This window comes from Molossus molossus, unplaced genomic scaffold, assembly GCF_014108415.1.
Source record: "Molossus molossus isolate mMolMol1 unplaced genomic scaffold, mMolMol1.p scaffold_m16_p_21, whole genome shotgun sequence".
NCBI classification, from domain to species: Eukaryota; Metazoa; Chordata; class Mammalia; order Chiroptera; family Molossidae; genus Molossus; species Molossus molossus.
The window spans coordinates 4,610,480-4,634,024 of NW_023425357.1; the positions used below are offsets into that span (position 1 = coordinate 4,610,480).

Here is a 23,545-nt window from a genome sequence, read left to right on the forward strand (position 1 = left end):
GGCCACCTGAGAGGAACCCAGAAGGGAACAGAACTTTAAGAAGCATGCAGACCCCTTAAAATCTAAGTGATGGATCTGCAGGTGTGCAGCATGAGCCATGATATACCATCTTTAACTAGTTCCCTCCTGGAGCTTGCGCTGCTCCCTGACAGCTGTGTTCAGTAGCACTGGGTGACAGACATCAGACCCAGCACACCTGAGACCTCTGGACAGTGTGAGGGGTTCAAGCAGGAACTAAGAGAAGTCCAGGGTTCCCAGGTACATTTCCTTCCTCGTTTCCCAGGAAATAACAGAGAATACATGTTAATGCTAAATCCTTTATTAAAATTTAGCTATTGAAATATACTAATCAAATGACTTCAGTCTCAACAGATGGGCTCAGTAGGAAGGACGATTCAGGTCAATCCTGTCTACCCTTCACTATTTTCAGAGAATGGACAAAAGAGACTTGAGGAGAACAGCTCCGCTGTGGCTCACAGTCACTAATACAACAAATCACATAAAGAGAAGGAAAAAGCTGCTGAACATTAGACCAACTCACACAACTAAGTTCTGACTGCTAAGATCACTGACATCTTTATGAAAGGCACAGGGAAATGTCCTCATGTTATCAACTAGTTACCAATGGGCGTTTGACAAATGATAAACAGTAGAAAGGATACATTACATGACTCAGGATCAAAACTGGACACAACATATTTACTTCTCTCTCTCTCTCTCGTTTTTCTTTTGGTATGTGTCCTTAGTGGGAACCTAACCTGAGACTCTCTGGTCTGCAGGTCGACCCTCCAATTGCTGACCCAAACCGGCCAGGGTTGGATACAACATATTTAAAATGAACAAAAATTTTGGTTGTTTTGTTGTTGTTATTCCTCAACCGAGGATATTTTTCCATCAATTTTTAGATAGACTGGAAGGAAGGAAAGGAGAGAGAGAGAAACAAGGATGTGAGAGAGACACATGGATTGGCTGCCTCCAGCAGGACCCCATCAGAGGCCGGTGATCCAACCTATAACCCAGGTACTTGGCCTTGACTGGGAATCGAACCCTTGTCCCTTAGGCCCACAAGCAGAATCTCTAACTGATGAGCCAAACCGGCCTGGGCAATGGTTGTTTTTCTACGTAATGATTTCTAGGTTTAAAGTTGAAAAAAGCCCTGGCCGGTTTGGTTCAGCGGTTAGAGCGTCGGCCTGCGGTCCTGAGAGACCCGGGTTCGGTTCCCGCTAAGGGAGCGTACCTCGGTTGCAGTTTGTCCCCGGCCCTGGTCGGTTGTGCAAGTGGCAGCCACTCGATGTGTTCCTTTCACATCGATGTTTCTCTCTCTCTCTGTTCCTCTCTCTCCCTCCCACTTACCTGAACAAAAAATGGAAAAATGTCCTCGAGTGAGGATTAAAAAAAAAAAAAGTTGAAAAAAGGTTGAGACTAACTTATATTTAGAAAGAAGATAAGAGGTGGTTATGGGCAATCAAAAATGCTTATTTAAGGAGTTAGTGACTATTTTAAAAAACAAAATATTTAACAAACATATATCAGGGTGTTTTTTAAAACTGAATTAAAACTCAGAGGTTAGCCCTGGCCGGTTTGGCTCAGCAGTTAGAGCGTCGGCCTGCGGTCTGGAGAGACCCGGGTTCGGTTCCTGCTAAGGGCACATACCTCGGCTGCAGTTTGTCCCCGGCCCTGGTTGGGTCCTGTGAGTGGCAACCACTCGATGTGTCCCTTTCACGTCCATGTTTCTCTCTCTCTTTCTCTCCCACTCTATCTGAACAAAATATAAACAAATGTCCTCGGATGAGAATTAAAAAAAAAAAAAAGGTTAAGAAAAAAAAAGTGAATCCAAAGGGGAGGGAAAAAATGACCTAAGGATTCTGATATTCCTTGAAATAGCATCATGTACTGACAGATTCAGTCATTACTTGCCCAAGTCACCTCCTTCCCGCCATCCCAGGAAATGAAAAGGACCCAGGACCAACAGACAGATCTCTGCCCTCTGTCTGAATAGTGTTTTCATTGGAAGCAAACCATTATGAATTTTACAAGCCTTATAAGCTAAAGATTTGTAATTCTCATCCCAACCTTTTTACTAAATACTTCCGATAATGTTGAACTAAATACATAAAGTCTCCAGGCAATATATCCCAATTTCAGCACCCACACACCCCAGCAGCTCAGCAGTCACCCAGATCCAGTCCCGGGCTCCCAGCTCCTGTGTGTTTCTGTCTGCAGATCTGCCTGCCTCCCTGTTCCCCTCTCTGCACTGCTGTCCTTTCCTGTTCCCCTCCCCGTCCCCGGCTCCTTCTCCCCTTTTCTCTATTCCTGTCCCTGCACCTGCCCCGCACACTCTGGAAACCTCCCCGCCGTCAGGGGCTCCCCGCCTCTTTCTGAGACCCCTGCCCGGCCCGTGCCCTGTGCCCGTCCTGCCCGTCCCCACAGCGGGCTGCCTCTCAGCGCTGTGTCTCCCTCGGCCCGTCACCCCTGAACCCCTTTCCGCCCCTGCACTCGCTCCCCAACTCTTCCCCTCAGGACCACGCTCTCCGTCCTCGGGGCCCGTCCTGTCGCCCCCACTTCGGCTCCCCAGGCCGCTCCCGACAGCCCTGTGCTCCCCTCGGGGTGCCCTCTCCCGGAGAGTCTCCCTGTCCCCCGCTCCTCCCCGAGGCCTCTCCCACCCCGTCCGCTCTCGGCCTCAGGACCGTCCCCCACGTGCCGTCTGTCCGTCCGGCTCCCGCCCCTCCGCAGCCGCCGCCGCCACAGCGCGCTCCCCGCGGCGGGTCCTCTCCGGGGGCCGCGGCTCCCGGCTCAGTCCCCCCAGGGCGCCCGCGCTGTCAGAGTATTCGGGTCTCTGACTGAAATTAGACGGTGGGAGAGGGGTGGGGGGAGACCCTGCAAATGCCCACGCGGGGGGCGGTCCAGACTCTCCCGGACAAGAGTGAGACGCGGGGGAGGGGCGCGCAGGTTAGGACTCCATCCCCCGGGGCAGTGCCGGAGCGGGGAGGGAGCCCTGCCCTGGGAAGGCGGCTTCCAAGGGACCGAAGGAAAACAAAAGGGAACTAACTCTCCGCCCGGCCGCGAAGCGCTCAGGGAATCTCACGGACACACGGGACTCACCGCTGCAGGAGGCGCTGGTGCGGGGACTTCCACGCCCGTACTGCCCCTCAGGCCTCACTTGTGTGAGGAATCAGGACGAAGAAGATCGGGATGAGGAACACGGAAACCAGGAAGAGCAGCCCAACCTTGCACGATCCAGAGCCCTTCCCGGGTCTGGGAGAAACTGCGCCTGCGCGCTGGCTGAAACCTGTGCTGAGGTGCTTTAGGGGCCAAGCGCTTCTAACAATGGGCGGGGCAGGCTGCCTGCGCTGGGCGGGGCGAGCTGCCTGCGCTGGGCGGGGCGAGCTGCCTGCGCTGGGCGGGGCGAGCTGCCTGCGCTGGGCGGGGCGATTAGAGCGTTGGCCTGCGGACCACAGTCCCAGGTTAAGTTCCCGCTAAGGGCACATACCTCCTACCTGGGTTGTAGTTTGTCCCCGGCCATGGTTGGTCGTGTGGGTGGTGACCATTGGATGTGTCCCTTTCACGTGGATGTTTCTCTCTCTCTCCCTCCCACTCTATCTGAACCAAATGTCGAAAAATGTGCTCGGGTGAGGATAAAAAGAAAAAATTAAAAAATAAAAAGAATAATTTTAAAACACTGATATAACAGGGTTATTGTCTACTTGAAGACAAAATGAAATATATTAAAACAAAATTAATCTTCACATGCTCTCTGTGAAACTACTTCTACTATCCAGGTGTCTTCTCTATACCACTAAATTCTGTGAGAAACATTTTTAAAATCACTGACCAGAATATATAAGCAGGCCAGCGGTGTGGCTCAGTGGCTGAGCATCCACCCTGCTTATGCACCAGGAGGTCACTGATTCAATCCTGGGCACATGCCCGGGTTGTGGGCCAGATCCCCAGTGGGGGGCATGCAGGAGGCGGCAGGTCAATGTTCTCTCTCATCAATGTTTCTATCTCTCTCTCCCTCTCACTTCCTCTCTCTCTAGAAATCAATAAAGAAAAATAGTTAAAAAGAAAAAAAAGCATATAAAAGCAGTATTTCATGACCTATAAAACAAGGAAACACTATGGTAGGTTTTATATTAAACACAAGAAATTAAAGACGACAACTGCAACATGAGTTTCTTAAACAGAGAACCATGAGTTTTGAAAAAAGTAAATGTACAGAAATGCAATGTACAGAAAATCATTCATATTCTAAATGTTTAAGTTACCTATTTTGATCCATTATGTCCCTATGCTTCTGAAAATGTGCACACACACACACACACACACACCTTTTCTTCCTCAATATCCTTATTCCCACATCTTTGGGTTACTATATGTACATTTAAAAAAAAATTTTTTTTTTTGGTCTTTATTTTAGAGAGACAAGAAGGGAGAGGGAGAGAGAGAAACATCAATGAGAGAGAACATGAATTGGCCACCTCCTGCATGCCCCCAACTGGGCATGTGCCCTGACCAGGAATCGAACCGGCATGGTGCATGGGTCGACACTCAACAATTTGGCCACACTGGCCAGGCAAGAAAATTTTTTATTTTTTTTAATTTTTTGAGAGAGAAGAAGAGAGAGGGAGAAAGATATAAACATTGATGAGAGAGAACATTGATTGGCCACCTCCTGCACACCACTCCCCCTCACCAGGGATCAGGTTCACAACCTGGACATGTGCCCTGACCGGGAACTGAACCAACGACCTCTTGGTGTATGAGTGAATGCTCAACCACTGAGCCACACTGGGCTGTACATTTTTTTTGTTTTGTTTTCAGATAGAGCAGGAGGGAGAGAGGGGTGAAGGGAGAGAGAGAAACAGATGTAAGAGAGACACATCAACTGGTTGCCACCCACACGACCCCAACTGGGGCCAAGGATGAACCGCAACGGAGGTACTTGCCCTTAGCGGGAACCAACCTGGGACTCTGGTCTGCGGGCTGATGCTCTAACCACTGAGAAACAGGACAGGGCTTTTAAAAAATGGTTTTATTGATTTTTTATACAGAGAGGAAGAGAGGTCAAAACATCAACTTGAGGAACATCTATTGACTGCCTTCTGCATACTCCGTACTGGGGACCGATTCCGCAACCCAGGCCTGTACCCTGACTGGGAGTTGAACCAGGACCTCTGTCCATGGGACAACACTCAATCCACTAAGCCACACTAGCTGGGCTACATATTTCACTTCTGTGTATCAAACCATGGAACCTTGTTTATGTAAGCTCAGGAAAAGAATATGTCAAAAAATACCTAGGTCCAAAGTTAAAAAGAACTTCCTAATTATCCTAGTTTGGGCTTTGTTAAATTAGCATTTGTTAAGCAGAGCACCTGGTATTGGATGGTGAGCCACAGTTACACAAAAGGCCAAAAGGGAAATTGAAACAGACAAGTTTCTAACTCACAGGCCCTCAAGCAAGTACACAGCCGGACTGGAAGGGCTACACATGGAGGCCAAGGTAGGATGCAGGGAGAGAGGAGAACCCAGGGCTGATCCTTTGTTAGGGTCTCGATGTAGAGTTCTCTGGAGTTATTGTGGTAAGTTTGGATTTTTCAAAATAAACCAAAAAGAGCAGTTTTGGAAAGATATGCAGAGATCTTATCTTAGGGTCATACATGGCGAACGGGAGATACTTGCTCACAGGGGCTGCTGGAGAGTCATGTCAGAAATTTACACTCACCTCCAACTCTGTGACCTGTTGCCTAGTGCAACATTGAGGGAGCAGGCAGTGTCACTTCAAGGCTTCTATCTACAGAAAATAAATGTCATGGCAGCAATACCATGATGTACTTAAGTTGGACTGTCAAAAATACTAGTGTCACATTTACTGTAACTATCATAATGTCCCAGTAGGGACAACAATAAGAAAAATATAAAAATTATGGAGAAATCTGTTCACATCCTTTATAGGCCACTGGGCATATGGATTGCTGATGAAGTAATTGCACTGCATTACCAGTGTATTGTTACCTACCACCTTAAATAAGGTTGGATGTGAACACATCCAAATTCATTCAGCTTATTAATGAACATACTATTACGTTCACAAAGTCTAAATAAAATAGGACTCTGTGACTACTTGTGAAAATTCACATGACAAACTTTCAAAATTGGTTCCTGTTCTTCTGACATCATGATCTGAGAGCTGTGCTTTTTTTAGTTGTTCAGAATGGAGGTTAATTATTTAGTCAACATGGGTGTACAATAATTTAATACTCTTTTAGAAAAGAGTGCCTATACTTTCTCACATATCCCAGACCACTTTTCTTTGTTGTTAATCCTCACCCAAGGTTATTTTTCCATTGATTTTCAGACTGTGGGACTGAGGGAGCGAGATAGAGACACATCGATTGGTTGCTTCCCCCACCCAACTGTGGTCAGGGAGGGAACCTGCAACCCAGGTATGTCCCCTTGACCAGGAATCAAACCCAAGACCCTTCAGCCCACAGGCCAGGGCTCTAGCCACTGAGCAAACCAGCCAGGGCCCTGATCACTTTTCTTTAATCCTTACCCGAGGATATTTTTACATTTATCTTCAGATCGAGTGGAAGAAAGGGAGGGAGAAACATCAATGTAAGAGAGACACATCAACTGGTCGCCACCCACACAGCCCAGAGGGGTCAGGAACGAACTGCAACTGAGGTATGTGCCCTTGGTTAGAATCAAACCTGGGACTCTTTGGTCCACAGGCTGACAATCTAACCACTGAGCCAAACCAGCCAGGGCCTGATCACTTTTTATTTAAATTCATCAACTAATGTTCACCACATCTGTCTATAACTACTATGAAGATACATCAGGATTTTAATAAACTTCTCTCATGTTCCTTAAATAGTAACTGGTAAAAATACTTAAAATTCGTAATATTCTACTATCTTACACTAATGCAACAACAGATGCTCTTCATGGTAACATACAATAATGTTTTAAGTCAACCACAAACAGCATCTCCATTTAGATTTTCTTCATACACTGTACATTAAAATATACTCCATTTTCCATGGAAAAGTGCATGAGTGAAACCCACCTAATATAGAAGAGCTCACAGATCTTTTAAAAAAGCAACATTCAACCTCACGACTTCATACACACACTAGGAATAACATTCGAGCATCAACTTATATGAGAGTGGAATCAAATTTATAATTTCCTTCTCAAAATATCTCAAATAGTTTATCAATATAAAATAGAACACACTGGCCCTGGCCAGTTTGGCTCAGCGGTTGGAGCGTCGGCCTGCGGTCCAGAGAGACCCGGGTTCGGTTCCCGCTAAGGGCACGTACCTCAGTTGCAGTTTGTCCCCAGCCCTGGTTGGTCGTGCGGGTGGCAGCCACTCGATGTGTCCCTTCACATCGATGTTTCTCTCTCTCTCTCTTCCTCTCTCTCCCTCCCGCTCTATCTGAACAAAAAATGGAAAAATGTCCTCGGGTGAGGATACAAAAAAAAATAAAATAAAATAAAATAAAATAGAACACAATGTAATTATTCAATGACATACTTTTGCATATTTTTATATCTATAAAGTCAGTTTAAGACATAAATTGTTTTGGTTTTGTAAAGTGTATTAATTTGGACAAAAGTCTTTCATCCCTTATTATGAAAGTAGAATCCCTCTTCAGTGTGCAAACCCCGATATTCAGTGAGGACACTGGTCCAGCGGTAGTGTCCCACCTACTTCTCCTTTAAGGTTGTCCTTCTAGTATAAATTCTCATGTGTTGAATAAGCTATGAATGCTGAATAAAGTTTTTCTACATTCTTTACATTTGTATTGTTTTCTTTCATATGAATTCTGATATCAACTAAGGTTTGCGTGCTCAGGAAAGCTTTGCCCTTTTTTATATTTGTTAGTCTTCTATCCAGTATTAATTACCAGATGTTGAGTAAGACATAAATGAGGATAAAGACTTTGGAACATGGTTATTTTTTAATCCTCACCTGAAGTATTTTTCCATTTATCTTCAAACAGAGTGGGAAGGGGGAAAGAGAGATTGATGCAAAAAAGGCACATCAATTGGGTGACTCCTGCATGACCGAATTGCAACTGAGGTATGTGCCCTTGACCAGAATTGAACCTGAGACTCTTTGGTCCTCGGGCCAACGCTCTAACAGCTAAGCCAAACCAGCCAGGGCCATGGATACATTTATAAGGCTTAATTCTGATGCTCAATGAGGCTTAAACAATGGTCAAATGTTTTGCCAAATTATTTACAGTTTTATCATTACACTCCAGCATGACTTCCCCAGTGTTGAGCAAGTTCAGAGCACAGGTTAAAGGCTATGCCACTTTCTCTACATATTAATGGTTTCGCTTCAGTATGAATTCTTTCATGTTGCTTAAGATGTCGCCACATGACTAAAGGCTTAGGTACGTACACTATATTCATAAGCTTCTCTGCAGTATGAATTCTCTTGTGATGAGTAAGATGCCAACAATAAAGGCTTTGCAACATTCTCCATATCTGTAAGGCTTCTCTTGAGAACAAATTATCTGATGTTTAGCAAGATTCCCTCTCACGCAAAGGCTTTACCATACTCCTTACAACTGTAAAGATTCTCTCCAGTATGAACTCTCTGATGCACAGTAAATTTTGAACGCTGGGTAAAAGCTTTGTCACATTGTCTACATTTATAAGGCTTCTCTCCAGTATGGATTCTCTGATGGTCAGTTAGGTTTGAGGACGCGCTAAAGGCTTTGCCACACTGTCTGCATTTGTAAGGTTTCTCCCCAGTATGAATTCTCTTATGTCGGGTAAAACACCACTGCTGTTTAAAGGCTTTGGAACATTTTCTACATTTATAAGGCTTCTCTCCTGTATGAATTCTCTGATGTTCAGTAAGGGCTGAGGAAGCACTAAAAGCTTTGCCACATTCTCTACATTTGTATGGTTTCTCTCCAGTATGAACTCTCTCATGTCGAGTAAGACACCACTGCTGAGTGAAGGCTTTGGCACATGTACTACATTTATAAGGCTTCTCTCCAGTATGAATTTTCTGATGGTGAGTAAGTGTTGAGCGATATATAAAGGCTCTACCACATTCTCTACATGTGTAACGTTTCTCCCCAGCATGAATTCTTTTCTCATGATCAGTAAGATATGAAAGCGTTTTGAAGGCTTTCCCACATTCTCCACACTTGTAAGGCTTCTCTCCAGAATGAGTTATTTGATGTTTAGTAAGGTATGAATGCCAAGGAAAGGCTTTCCCACACTCCTTACATCTGTAAGGTTTCTCTCCACTGTGAGTGATCTGATGATGCATAAGTTTTGAGGAGCGATTAAAGGCTTTACAACATTGCCCACATTTGTAAAGATTTTCTCTAGTATAAATTCTCTGATGTTGAGTAAGTCCTGAGCGCTGGCTAAAGGCTTTGCCACAGTCTCTACATTTATAGGGCTTCTCTCCAGTATGAATTCGTTGATGTTCAGTAAGATTTGAGGACTGGCTAAAGACTCTGCCACATTCTCTACATTTGTAAGGCTTCTCGCCAGTATGAATTATTTGATGTATAGCAAGACATGAAGACCGATGAAATGTTTTACCACATTCTTTACATTTGTAAGGTCTTTCACAAGTATGTCTTTTCTTATATTTATTTAGATTGAATTTTTGACTGAAGATACTCCCACCCTGATTACATTTGTAAGCTTCTACCTCGAGACGAATATTCTCTTCTTCAGTGTAATTTGAAGGTTGCTTAAAAGATGTGACACATTTACTTCGTTTGTTTGTCTTCTCCACAATATAAATGACCTGATGTATATTTAGATTTGACATTTCACCAAAGACTTTTCCATGTTTATAATGGTTCTCTCGAAGCTGTATTCTCTGATGATTATTAGGATTTGACTCTTGCTTAAATTTCTTATGTTCATTCCATTGGTAACTTCTGTCTCCATCATATGTACTCTGATAATCATTGAAAATAGAAAGACTTTTAGTAACAACTATAATTTAATTAAACAGGTACACTTATTCTCAAATAACTATTCTTTGATACCTATTAAACCATGATGGTCGTAGGAAAAAAAAAACTCTTCCACATTTATAAAAATTATACATATTGAAATACAAAAACATTATTTCACAGTGGAAGAATAATGACTCCTTGTTAAAGAGATTGTCAATTTGATCATATTTAAATTTTATATGTGCATTCTAAATTTCTAAATTTTAGACATGATTGATGGAATGTTTAATACCACCCTACATTTTAAACAATGCAAATGATTATTCACACTATAGATCATATGAGTTCCTAGATTTCTTTCCAAAAATTTATAACATTAAAAAAGTGGTTTTGGTCTTCATACTTATTTATTTATTTATTTATTTATTTATTTTTTTATCCTCATCCGAGGACATTTTTCCAATTTTTGTACAGATAGAGTGGAAGTGGGGAGAGAGAGAGAGAGAAACATTGACGTGAAAGGGACACATCGAGTGGCTGCCACCCGCACGACCAACCAGGGCCGGGGACTAACTGCAACCGAAGTACGCGCCCTTAGCGGGAACCGAACCCGGGTCTCTCCGGACCGCAGGCCGACGCTCTAACCGCTGAGCCAAACCGGCCAGGGCGGTCTTCATATTTAGAAGCACTCTGACCTGCAAATGGAACTGACTTACAGTGAGAGTTTTCCCAAACGTTCAACATCTCTCATCTCTTTATGTTAACAGTAATTTAATTATAATTGTCACAGATTAGTTCTGTCCACATTAACATCTTTTCCTATTGTCACACTTTTATCAAATTCCAAGGCTTTCACTATGTGTACATTATCAAAGCCACAACATCTACATCTTACCAGTACTCTTTGAGAGAATAAATCTTCTATTCCTGGCTTTTGCAACAAGGCCCAGTTGTCTTCAAATGACATGGCTGAAAGACACAAAATACATTGTCACAGTTACGACACTTTGAACTTACTGGGAATTATTGACCAAATTACATTTTTGAGTACTCCCAAAGCAAGTTAAGAGTTCAAAGCAAGTCCAAGAAAAGTACAGCGACTAAAAGTTACATCAAAGACACATGAAAAAGTGGTAATATTTGCTAACAATAGCTGCTCAAACCCCCTGGAACATAATAGCAATGTAAGAACATTCCTGATTACCAGTTTCTTCTCTAGAGAGACAGACATGAAGGTACTGTGTGTTTAATGATATTGCTGTTTTGCAGCATCTTGAAAAACTTGTTTCTGTTGTGCACGACAGAGTGCTAAAAGAATGGCAGAACATGGCGAATGCACTGGAGAGAGAGAGAGGAAGGGAGAGACATCAATGTGAGAAACATCCATCAGTTGTCTCCCATACCTGCCCTGACCACAGGTTGAACCTGCAGCCTTCATATGTGCTCTAACTGGAAATGGAACCTGAAACTTTTTGCTTTGTAGGACGATGCTCCAACCAATGGAGCCACTCAGCCAGGGCCACAAAACAGTTTTGACAGAAATTAGCATTTCTACCACAGGGGATTATTATTTATTTCCTACAGAAAGCATGTTCATAAAGCTTGGCTGTTTACAATTCCTGAACCTCAATAAAAGATAACAAAACATAAAGAGAAACAAAAAACACAGGGTTCAGATGGTGTGGCTCAGTGCACTGAGAATCGCTCCATGAACAGAGAGGTCCTAGTTTGATTCCTGGTCAGGGCACATGCCCAAATTTCAGGCTCCATCCTCAGTAGGAGGCAGCTAATTGATGTTTCATGCTCACATCAATATTTCTATTTTTCTCTCCCTACAAAATCAATAAATGCATATTTTTAAAAAATCAAGGTCCAATTTTAAAAAAAAAGCAAATCTACATAAGTTGGTACTAAATAAATGGAAATATATTAACTACCTGAAAAAAATACTCAAAATTCAAAATGTATTAAAAACTAAAATATATGATCTGAAACCATGAAAAAACTAGAAGGATAGTCAATAACTCTACCATCATTCTTAGAAATATTGTTTTCTCTTTGTGTCCCTAGGCATAACAAACCATTGAAAAAATAAATAAGACTACAATAAAATAAGTTCTTGCATAGCAAAGGAAATCATCAAAAACAAACAGACTAACTAAAAAGCAACTACAAAATAGTGGAGGATATCCAACAATGATACATTCTCAAAAGCTAAATATTGAATATATATAAGGAACTCACATACAAGTTAACACCAAAAACAAACAATCCAACTGAAAAATGTGCAGAGGACCTGAAAAGACATTTCTTCAAACAGTACATACATATGACCAATAGACATATGAAATGATTTTCAAACATCATTCATCAGAGATATACAAATTGAGACCACAATGAAATACTACCACACACCTATCAGGATGGTAATCATCAATAAATTAACAAACAAGTATTAGCAATGATGTGGAGAAATCAGAACCCTCACTGGCAGAGATTAAACATAATTGGGTGCAGCCTGGCCAGCGTGTCTTGGTGGATTGAGCATGGTCCTATGGACTGAGAGGTCCCCATTTGATTCTGGGTCAGGGCACATGCCTGGGTTGTGGGGCTTGATCCCCACTAGGGGGCGTGCAGGAGGCAACAGACCAATGTATCTGTCTCTGTGACATTTATGTTTCTCTCTCTCCCCCTTCCTCTATCCCTAAAAAAAATCAATAAAAAACATAAAAATAAAAAAATAAATTGGTGCAGCCACTAAAAAAACCAAGATGGAGGTATTTTTGTTGTCTTTTTTTTTTTTGCATTTATCTTCAGATAGAGTGAGGCGGAGAGAGTGGGAATAGAGAGAGAAAGAAACATCGACGTGAGAGAGACATATTGAGTGGTTGCCACCCAACCGGGGCCGGGACAAACCGCAACCAAGGTACGTGCCCTTAGCGGGAACCAAACCTGGGACTCTCCAGTCCTCAGGCTGACACTCTAACCACTGAGCCAAACCGACCAAGGCTGTTGTCTTTTTTTTAAATTTTTTTTTTCTTTATTGATTTTAGAGCAAGAGGAAAGGAGAGGGAGAGACACACACAGATGAAAGAGAATATCAACTGGCCGCCTCCTGCATGCCCCCAATTGGGGATCGGGCCCACAACCTGGGCATGTGCCCTGACCGAGAATTGAACCAGTGACCTCTTGGTACACGGATCAATGCTCAACCACTGAGCCACAATGACTGTGTGAACATATATTTTAAAAACATAAAATAAAAAATAAATAAATAAAAATGGTGAGGGAAATCAGGTAACAATGGAGATTTTCCTGCAGATGGGCGATGTTTGAAGGTAACTACCTATGGTGGTAACATACTGAAGAACTCTGTGAAGTTAACATGTATATTAAAACTATTATACCACAGATGCATTGGAGAATACAGATTTGAAATTTATTTTTTTTTAATTTAACTTTTCCATTTATCCTCTTGATGCTCTCTTCCACCTCCACCCACCCCCTCACGCCCATAGAAACTGCTTATGTTCGTTCATACAAAGCAAAAGGACATCTTGAAGTGACACAGAGAATTCGATTTTTTCATTTCGAGGAGGTGCACTGTCCTGTGATGAAATCACTGAGCCTGAACTTTGTAGGTAGGGTCTTACCTGAAGTCTCCATAGGATTAGAAATTAAAAACCTGCCCTGAACCGTTTGGTTCAGTGGTGAGAGTGTCATCCCTCAGAACAAAGCGTTTTGGGTTAGATTCCCGGTCAAGGGCATGTACCTGGGTTGGAGGATCGATCCCTGGCTCCAGTCAGGGCATGTGCAGGAGGCAACCAATTGATAGTGATCTCTCTCTGTCTTTCCCCTCCTCCCTTCCTCCCTCTCTAAAAGTCAACAAAAAATAATCCTCAAAAAAACTATAAGCCTGAAAACATAACACGTGTCCCCAGGGTTCCTGGAACTTCTGCACCAAATTCTAGGATTACAACCACTTCATTCATAAACTCCTTATATGAGAGAAAAACAAAACTTAAAAAATAAAGGCTTGCCCTGGCCGGTTTGGCTCAGCGGTAGAGTATCGGCTCGCAGACCAATGAGTCTTGGGTTCAATTCCAGCCAAGGGCACGTACCTCAGTGGCAGTTCATCCTTGGCCCCAGGTGGGGTCATGGGGGAGGCAACCAACTGATGTATCCCTCTCACATCGATGTTTCTCTCTCTCTCTCTCTCCCCTTCCTCCCTTCCTCCTTCCCTCCCTCCCTTCCTCCCTCCCTCCCTCCCTTCTACTCTAATTGAATATAAATAGAAAAATAACCTTGGGCGAGTATTATAAACAAAAAAAAAAGGCTTAACATACAATTTCTCAGCAACATGCACAGAGATTCCCAGAAAGAGGAGCCCTCACAGTAAAAGGAGAGGACTGTGGCCCCACTGACAATGTGATGAGGGCAGTCACTGGAGCAGAAGCAGAGTCCTGACAGGTGCAGGTGCATGAGACCTGTTGGAGATGAGCTGTCCCTCTACAACAGCAGCAGACATAGACCTGGGCTCTCAAAATGCATCCACTGAAGCACAGCTTCCCGACCACACTGAACGTCTGGCTCCTTCCATGACCCCTGAACCTCACCTGTGTCACCTGCTTTCCCATTCACACCTACCTGAGAGGATGGATATTGTCCTTTTGCCATTCACATCCCAGGGCTCCTTCAATTGCTCCATAAAGGGGACCAGGACTGACTTAGACACAGCAAGACCTGTTTATCAGAAAAAAAGAACATGAGGTTTGATATCCTCCCATTTCCAATCCAGTTAGTGTTCAGGTGAAAACACGTGGTAGAATATAATATTCTACAAAATTATTTTCCAAAATACTGTTTTTTGACAGCACCGTAATTATTCTAGATAACATGTCAAGTTTTCAGACCCAGGGTTCCTATTTCACATACATCACAAAGCCTTTCTTTTCTATACCAACAAAGCCCCAATTTGTTCTTTGAGAGCAGGGACCTGAAAGTCTACCTTACAAAGCAGAAGCCGATGTTAAATAAAGGAAATAAAACTCTGCAGCTGGAGGAGGAGCTCTGGAAGGAAGTCATCCTCACCCAGGGAGACCAGGTTCCTGTAGTTCTCCAACATCACATCCTGGTACAATGTCCGCTGAGCTGGATCCAGGCATTCCCACTCCTCCTGAGAGAAGTCTACAGCCACATCCCTGAAGGTCAATGGTCCCTGAAAGGACAGACACATTGACCAAGGGACAGCAAGCAGAGTTCATAATGTCACCCAACATGGAAATAGTGTTAGAAGTGGTTATGACCTAAAAGATTATCCTGAATTATCCATTAAGATCATATGAACCAGTAATATTCTCTGATGTGTTTTATTTTTTCTTATTTTCCAAAGAATAATTTGATTTTGTAGAGAGGAAGGAAGAGGGTGGGAAAGAGAGAAACATCCATGTGGACCTAGCAACCTATGGCTGCCTCCTTCATTCCCTCTACTGAGGATAGAGCCTGCAACTGGGGTATGTGTCCTGACAGGGAATCAAACCGGCAACCTTTTGGTACACGATGACGCCCAACCAAGCCACACCAGCCAAGACTCCAAAGTATTTTCTAACACTGAGAAATAAGGCTGACACATGCCCACACATCCACTAGTCTATTTCTCAGCTGGAGAAGTCATGGTGAGTTGGAGATGCAAGTACTTCTTCAATTTTAACATGGACAACAAAGAACTGCACTCTTCTAAAAATACAGGTTCTGATGCAGGAGTTCGGAGCTGGCGCCTGTGTTTCCACATGTGTAACAAGCTCAGCTTTTACTTGTGATGCCAATGTTTCGAGTCCACATGCCATCCTTCCAAATAGCAGAGACAGAAAACACAGGAGAAAATTCATACATAACTATAAATTGAAAGAGTTTTATGGAATTTACAGTTCTCATAAAACAGGAAAACATAACAAACAAAATCCTTTTTGAAAATTTAGTATATACTAGATATAATTCTAAGAGTTTTGTATTTATTAATTTATAATACACACAAGTAATCTGGGAAGATTTTTCTTCCTCTCTTTTGAGAATATTTTGTAAAACTTCCAGTTAAGTATAGATCTTGAATTTTACTTCAACTCTAGAATTTGTTTTTGTTGTTGTTAATTGTCACCTGAAGATATTTTTCCATTGATTTTTATTTTTATTTTTTAGAGTAGAAGGAAGTGAAGGGAAGAGAGAAAAATATCGAAGTGAGAGAGACACATTGATTGGTTGCCACCCGCACAGCCCCAGAGTGGACGGGCCGAACTGTAACCCAGGTACGTGCCCTTAGCGGGAACCGAATTCGGGTCTCGCTGGTCCGCGGACTGACGCTCTAACCACTGAGCAAAACCGGCTAGGACAGTTATTGCCATTTTTAAGTTCAGCACAGATCAATACACATAAAGAACTGTTAGGAACGTTGATGGTAGTTTTTGAAACTGAGAATAATGGAAACATCTTAAGCAAGAGAAAGAATAGCTCAAATGCTGTTAACATTTCTACAGGCAGACAGATACACATGTGGGAACTATGTGCACAATGACAACGATAGGTAATACAATTTTCACATCACTGACATCAAGATTATTTTGTGATTCTGTTAATCTCACCAATGTTTTTGTGCATGATAGTCCGTGTTTTATAAACACAATATGGAGGACACACACACAATAACAGAATAAATTAGAGCTATTGTTTCTTAGTCTTTCATTGATTAAAAAATTTTTGAGTACCAGTTATGGTGAGCTGCTCACTTTGTTGCATCTGATCTCTGGAAACTTGCATCTGTGGAAATGTCTGTGTCCATTAAATGACCACGCCCTCTTTTCTTCTTTTCCCTCAAAACCAAACTTCTGGCAACTACCACTCTTTTTTTCTTTTCTATGAGATTACTTACCTAGGAGGTATCCTATAATATCTGTCTCTCTTCATGACTCATGTTTTTCACCTTAAAAATGTCTCCATCCTCTGCTAGTGTAACTCAGTTGCTAGTGTGAGCATTGTCCCATGGACTGAGAGGTCCAGTTTGATTCTAGGTCAGGGCACATTCCGGGTTAGGGGCTCGATTCCTGGTAGGGGGCGTGCAGGAGGCAGCTGATTGATGTTTCTTTTTCACATTGATGTTTCTATCTCTCTCTCCCTAAAAACAAAAAACAAAAACTAGGGCCTTCAGCCATGGCCAGGTAGCTCAGTTGGTTAGAGCGTTGACCCAATACACCAAGGTTTTGGGTTCAACTTTCAGTCAAGGCACATACAAGACTCAACCAAATGCATAAATAAGTGGAACAACAAATCGACATTTCTGTCTCTCTCTAAAATGAATAAAACTAATAAAGAAAAAAGTAGTCCAGCCAGTGTGGCTCACTGGTTGAGAGTCAACCCATGCACCAAGATGTCACCAGTTCGATTCCCTATCAGGGCACATGCCCAGGTTGTGGGCCTGATCCCCAGTGAGGGGCATGCAGGAGGCAGCCAATCAGTGTTCTCTCTCATCGATGTTTCTCTTTTCCTCTCCCTTCCTCTCTCTAAAATCAATAAAGAAAAAGCCCTGGCAGGTTTGGCTCAGTGGTTGGAGCGTCGGCCTGTGGACCAGAGTCCTGGGTTCGGTTTCCGCTAGGGGCACATACCAAAAAAAAAAAAGAGAAAATCAATAAAGAAAAAATAAAAAAGAGCTGACTTTGACAATATTAAAAAGAAAAGAATGCCCTGGCCGGTTTGGTTCAGCGGTTAGAGCATCGGCCTGCGGTCCAGAGAGACCCGAGTTCGATTCCCGCTAAGGGCACGTTCCTTGGTTGCAGTTTGTCCCCGGCCCTGGTTGGGTCATGCGGGTGTCAGCCACTTGATATGTCCCTTTCACGTCAATGTTTCTCTCTCTCTCTCGTCTTCTCTTTCCCTCCCACTCTATCTGAACAAAAATGAAAAAATGTCCTTGGGTGAGGATAAAAAAATAATAATAATAAGCAGCTGAAACAACTTTCTAGGCAGCAATGCAGAGAATGAATGGTTGCAGGTTTTAAATCCACATTTGTTAGAGAAGAAAAAGGCAGACTTCGCCTGTGACCACAGAACACTTACCTGAGAAGCAGCCATTTTTTTCCTGGTCGTGTTCCTGCCTGAAGTTATTTTCTCAGGTACTATGTTGAGGAGTTATAGAATATGCCTTTAAATGTGTCCACACAGCCCCTTAATCAGTTCACACCACACTCACGGTCAGAAGGACCTGGAAATACTGAAAAGACCACCTTCTGCTGTCCCTTGTCACAGGAGAGTCAGGAACAATGAGCTCCTCCATGTACACCAAGCTGAGAGATTGTTGCTTTTCCTCTCTTCATATGTCTGTCCTTCCAAAGATGCCCAAAAACTCCTACAGAAATGACAACATGCACTGTTTTCCTGAATGCCCAAATCTAACAGAGCACCCAGTTACCCCTCCCTGAACAAAGCCTGTTCCCCTCTCTCATAAATACATCCTGAAGCCCTCCAGGTAATCCTAGGGTTCACCTTACAGTCACTTGCAACACCTCAGTAAACAATAATGTCCCACCAAGAGCAGCTGTCCAACTGTAATGGGGAGGGCACAGTGGATGTCCTCCCAGGACGTAATAGGAACCCGGAGGGGAACAATTTAGATTTAATAAGCATGTAGATCCTTGGGGTCAGGACCCCACTCTAACTTATGGATCTGCAGGTGTGCAGTGGGACCCATGATCTGGTATCTTTTTTTTTTTTTTTAATCCTTACCTGAGGACATTTTTACATTTTTTGTTCAGGTAGAGTGGGAGGGAGAGAGAGAGAGAGAGAAACATTAACGTGAAAGGGACACATCTAGTGGCTGCCACCCGCACGACCACCCAGGGCCGGGGACAAACTGCAACCGAGGTACGTGTCCTTAGCGGGAACCAAACCCGGGTCTCTCTGGACCGTAGGCTGACGCTCTAACCACTGAGCCAAACCAGCCAGGGCTGATCTGGCATCTTTAATGAGTTCCCTCCTGGTGGCTATGCTGCTGCCCCAGAGCTGTGTTCAGTAGCACTGAGTGACAGACATCAAACCCAGCACACCTCAGACCTCTGGGTACTGTGAGGGCTTGTGGTGGGAACTTCCAGGAGGGTAGAATACCAGGGCAGATTCCTAGGGGCAGAAGTTGTCCTGGAATGGGTGTGGCCAGGTCTGTATCCACTGAGGATGAACCAATGAGAGAAATGGGCAGAGATTAACCATTTGTGCTAGGAAGGAACAGAAGCCTTTGAAACATCTCACACAGATGTTTCTCTCTCTTAAAATCAATAAAAATATTTTTAAAAATATATTTAAACCCTGGCTGGTTCGCTCAGTGGTTAGAGCATCAGCCTGCAGACTGAAGGGTTGCAGGTGTGATTCCTGGTCAAGGGCACTTACCTGGGGTTTGATCCCCAGCCCAGTCAGGGTCATGCAGGAGGCAACCAATCTGCACAACCAATCGATGTATGTCTCTCACATTGATGTTTCTCTTTTTCTCTCCCTCCCTCCCCCTTTCTCTAAAAAATCGATGGACAAAAACCCTCTGGTGAGAATTAACAAAAAAAAGTAATTAATTATAAAAGTAATAAAATTGCCCCGGCCGGTTAGAGCGTTGGCCAGAGAGACCCGGATTCGGTTCCCGCTGGCTGCGCATACCTCGGGTGCAGTTTGTCCCCGGCCCTGGTTGGTTGTGCGGGTAGCAGCCACTCAATGTGTCCCTTTCATGTCGATCTTTCTCTCTCTTTCTCTCTCTTTCTCTTCCTCTCCCTCCCTCCCACTCTATCTGAACAAAAAATAGAAAAATGACCTCGGGTAAGAAAAAAAAAAAGTAATAAACTTTAATAATATAGCCCGGTTGCTGCTGTTCAATGGTTAAGCGTCGACCCATTCAGTCACTGGTTCGATTCCTGGTCAGGACACACGCCCAGGTTGTGGGTCCAATCCCCAGTGGGGGGCATGCAGGAGGCAGCCTCCCTTCCTCTTTCTCTAAAATCAATTGAAAAAAAAACAAACTTTTAATTAAAAAAATATATATGTGTGCGCGCATATATATACATTTTTTTTTTTTTTTTTTTACAGAAAATGGACAAGAGGGTAACACCTCCTCTGTGGCTCAAAGTCACTAATTCAAGAAATCATATAAAGCCCTGGCCAGTTTGGCTCAGCGGTTAAGAGCATTGGCCTGCAGTCTGGAGAGACCTGGGTTCGGTTCCCGTAAGGGCATGTACCTCGGTTGCAGTTTGTCCCCGGCCCTGGTTGGTCGTGTGGGTGGCAGCCACTCGATGTGTCCCTTTCACATCGATGTTTCTCTCTCTCTCTCTTCCTCTCTCTCCCTCCCACTCTATCTGTACAAAAAATGGAAAAAAGTCCTCGGGTGAGGATTAAAAAAAAAAAGAAAGAAAGAAATTATATAAAGAAGCTGCTGAACATTAGACCAACTCACAGAACTAGGTTCTGACTTAAGATCATTGACATCCTTACCAAGTGCACATGGAAATAGCCTAATGTTACTGACTAAATACCAGTGGATATTTTGATATATAATAAACAGTTAAAAGGATGCAGGGCTCAGAATCTAAACTAGCCATGTTTAACATGGAAAATGATTGGGGATTTTTTTTATGTAGTGACTTTCAAGGTCAAAGTTTTAACAAGTTAGGAGCACCTCATATATCAGATAGCACCAAATCTTATTTTATTTTTTTATTCAGATAGAGCGGGAGGGAGAGAGAGAAACATCAACGTGAAAGGGATACCTTGATTGGCTGCCACCCACCCAACCCAACCAAGGCCTAAGACAAACCACAACCAAGGCACATGCCCTTAGCGGAACCCAACCCGGGTCTCTCTGGACCACAGGCCAACGTTCTAACCGCTGAGCCAAACCAGCCAGGGCACCAAATCTTATTTTAAAAGTTAACGACTATTTAGAAAAAAGCAGATATTTAACAGACTAAGATTTATCTCATTATATATATTTTTTAATAATTAAATGTGATAGGAAAAAGTGAACCCAATGGAGCAAAAAAAAAAGATGACTCAACACTTTTGATATTCCTTGAAAAAGCATCATGTGGTGACAAACTCAGTCATTTCTTGTTGCAGGTCACCTCTCTTTTACTGTCCCAGGAAATGAAAAGGGACACATGGCTGACAAACAAGTCTTTCCCCTCTGAAAGAATAGGGGCGGTAAACAGAAGCTTTCTGGTAATGCAAATAATTATGCACAAACCTTATGAACAGAAGATTTGTAATTCGAATTCAACTCTGTTAAACTGAAACAATTCAGCAAATGTTAAACTAAACAGATTATAAAGCCATGAGCAGATATGTTCCAACTTCCTCACCCAGACCCCAGCAGCTCAGCAGTCACCCAGATCCAGTCCCGGGCTCCCAGCTCCTGTGTGTTTCTGTCTGCAGATCTGTCTGCCTCCCTGTTCCCCTCTCTGCACTGCTGTCCTTTCCTGTTTCCCTCCCCGTCCCCGGCTCCTTCTCCCCTTTTCTCTATTCCTGTCCCAGCGCCTGCCCCGCACACTCTGGAAACCTCCCCGCCGTCAGGGGCTCCCCGCCTCTTTCTGAGACCCCTGCCCGGCCCGTGCCCTGTGCCCGTCCTGCCCGTCCCCACAGCGGGCTGCCTCTCAGCGCTGTGTCTCCCTCGGCCCGTCACCCCTGAACCCCTTTCCGCCCCTGCACTCGCTCCCCAACTCTTCCCCTCAGGACCACGCTCTCCGTCCTCGGGGCCCGTCCTGTCGCCCCCACTTCGGCTCCCCAGGCCGCTCCCGACAGCCCTGGGCTCCCCTCAGGGTGCCCTCTCCCGGAGAGTCTCACTGTCCCCCGCTCCTCCCCGAGGCCTCTCCCACCCCGTCCGCTCTCGGCCTCAGGACCGTCCCCCACGTGCCGTCTGTCCGTCCGGCTCCCGCCCCTCCGCAGCCGCCGCCGCCACAGCGCGCTCCCCGCGGCGGGTCCTCTCCGGGGGCCGCGTCTCCCGGCTCAGTCCCCCCAGGGCGCCCGCGCTGTCAGAATATTCGGGTCTCTGACTGAAATTAGACGGTGGGAGAGGGGTGGGGGGAGACCCTGCAAATGCCCACGCGGGGGGCGGTCCAGACTCTCCCGGACAAGAGTGCAGACGCGGGGGAGGGGCGCGCATGTTAGGACTCCATCCCCGGGGCAGTGCCGGAGCGGGGAGGGAGCCCTGCCCTGGGAAGGGCTCTAAGCAGGAAAACCACCCAGCAGGCGGCTTCCAAAGGCCCGAAGGCGGACAGACCATGGGCGGGACAGACCTCAGTGTTTCCCCGGACACCAACCACCCCGGACCCTCCACGGGCCGCGAAGCGCGCAGGGAGCCACGCGGTCACGGCGAAGGGCGTAGACACTTCTGGTGGGGACTCCGGCCTCACCGCTGGAGGAGCAGGTGCGGAGATTTCCACGCCGATAGTGACCCTTAGGCTTCACGTGTGTGGGAATGTGGACAAGTCTAAAACATAAAGACTGAAATTCGGGGGCCTGTGTAGCCCTTCCACAGCCAAAGCCGCTTCCGGGTCTGTAAGAAACTGCGCAGGCGCGCTGCCTGGAAGGCGGGAGTAGAGGCGTAGCAGGCCGCGTGCCTCCAGCAGTGGGCGTGGCGTCAGTCCGAGGGCGTCAGCCTATGGGAAGCAGGATGGGAGGTGTGGCGGCGACTCGTGGGCGGGGCCAGGCTGCTGCTTCTCACCGCGTGTCTATTTTCACAGTTATGGAACCTGTTGTATTTCCCTTGCGTCCCGTGGAGCAAGGCGCCTTCCCGCCTATTTTAAATTGATGTTTCCGACAGTTTGAAGTAAATGCTTAGAGTTGTGTGCGCCCCCTAAATTGAAAGCTAGATGTCTCCGTTTTAACTGGTGAAGACTGTTTTCGCTAAAATGGGAGAAGGTTCAACCCAGGACAATGCCTCACCTGCAGTTAGAATTCAATTCATTGCAGCATTATTTTTTTATTATTATTTTTTGGTATATGCCCCTAGCGGGAACGAACCCAGAACTTTCTGGTCCGCAGGCGGATGATCCAACCACTGAGCCAAACCGGCCTGGGCCATTGCAGCATTATTTACAATAGTCAAGATGTGGTAGAAGCCCAACTGAGCATGAGAGGATGACTGGATAAAAAAGCTCTGGTACAGCCCAGCAGGTGTGGTTCAGTGGACTGAGCCTCCTCCCATGGACTGAGAGGTCCATGTTTGATTCCAGGTCTGGGCACAACCCGGGTTGAGGGCTCGATCTCCAGTAGGGAGCTTGCAGGAAGCAGCTGATTGATATTTCTTTCTCACATCAATATTTCTGTATTTTCCTCTCTCTAAAAAACATCAATAAAGACATTTAAAGAAAATGCTGTGGTACATTTACACAATGGAATACTGTCTTACCCTTTGTGACAGCATGGAGGGACCTGCAGAATGTTATGCTAAGTGAAATAGGTCAATGAGAGAAAGACAAATGCCATATGATTTCACTTATATGTAGATGTAGAATCTAATAAATAAAATAAACTAACCAACAAAATAGAAACAGACTCACAGATACAAAGAACAGTCTGAC

The 23,545-nt window shown here is 44.6% G+C and overlaps 2 protein-coding genes across 2 annotated transcripts in view; both read right to left on the reverse strand.

The window, feature by feature from the left end:
- Window positions 1-3,238, reverse strand: part of LOC118638829 (zinc finger protein 345-like) — a 74,846-nt gene extending 71,608 nt beyond the window's left edge. The window contains exon 1 of the mRNA XM_036274959.1: window positions 3,103-3,238. The gene's annotated coding sequence lies outside the window, so the exon portion shown is untranslated. The remainder of the gene's footprint in view (window positions 1-3,102) is intronic.
- Window positions 3,239-8,557: 5,319 nt separating this feature from the next.
- LOC118638831 (zinc finger protein 665-like) lies at window positions 8,558-22,491 on the reverse strand. The gene is made up of 7 exons (XM_036274961.1): window positions 22,259-22,491; window positions 18,054-18,342; window positions 15,045-15,171; window positions 14,601-14,696; window positions 10,849-10,922; window positions 9,383-9,952; window positions 8,558-9,043 (listed from the first exon to the last, which is right to left on the reverse strand). The coding sequence occupies exons 2-7, from the start codon at window positions 18,066-18,068 to the stop codon at window positions 8,558-8,560; spliced, it is 1,368 nt and encodes a 455-aa protein (XP_036130854.1). The 5' UTR covers window positions 18,069-18,342; window positions 22,259-22,491.
- Window positions 22,492-23,545: the final 1,054 nt, after the last annotated feature.

Bases quoted from the DNA above. Each gene is read 5' to 3' on its own strand.
- LOC118638831 (XM_036274961.1), bottom strand. The intron at 10,923-14,600 runs GTAGGTGTGAAT...TGTGTCTTTCAG, and splicing joins GACAATATCCATCCTCTCAG to CCATGTCATTTGAAGACAAC. The intron at 9,953-10,848 runs GTAAGATGTAGA...AATGATTATCAG, and splicing joins TATTCTCTCAAAGAGTACTG to AGTACATATGATGGAGACAG.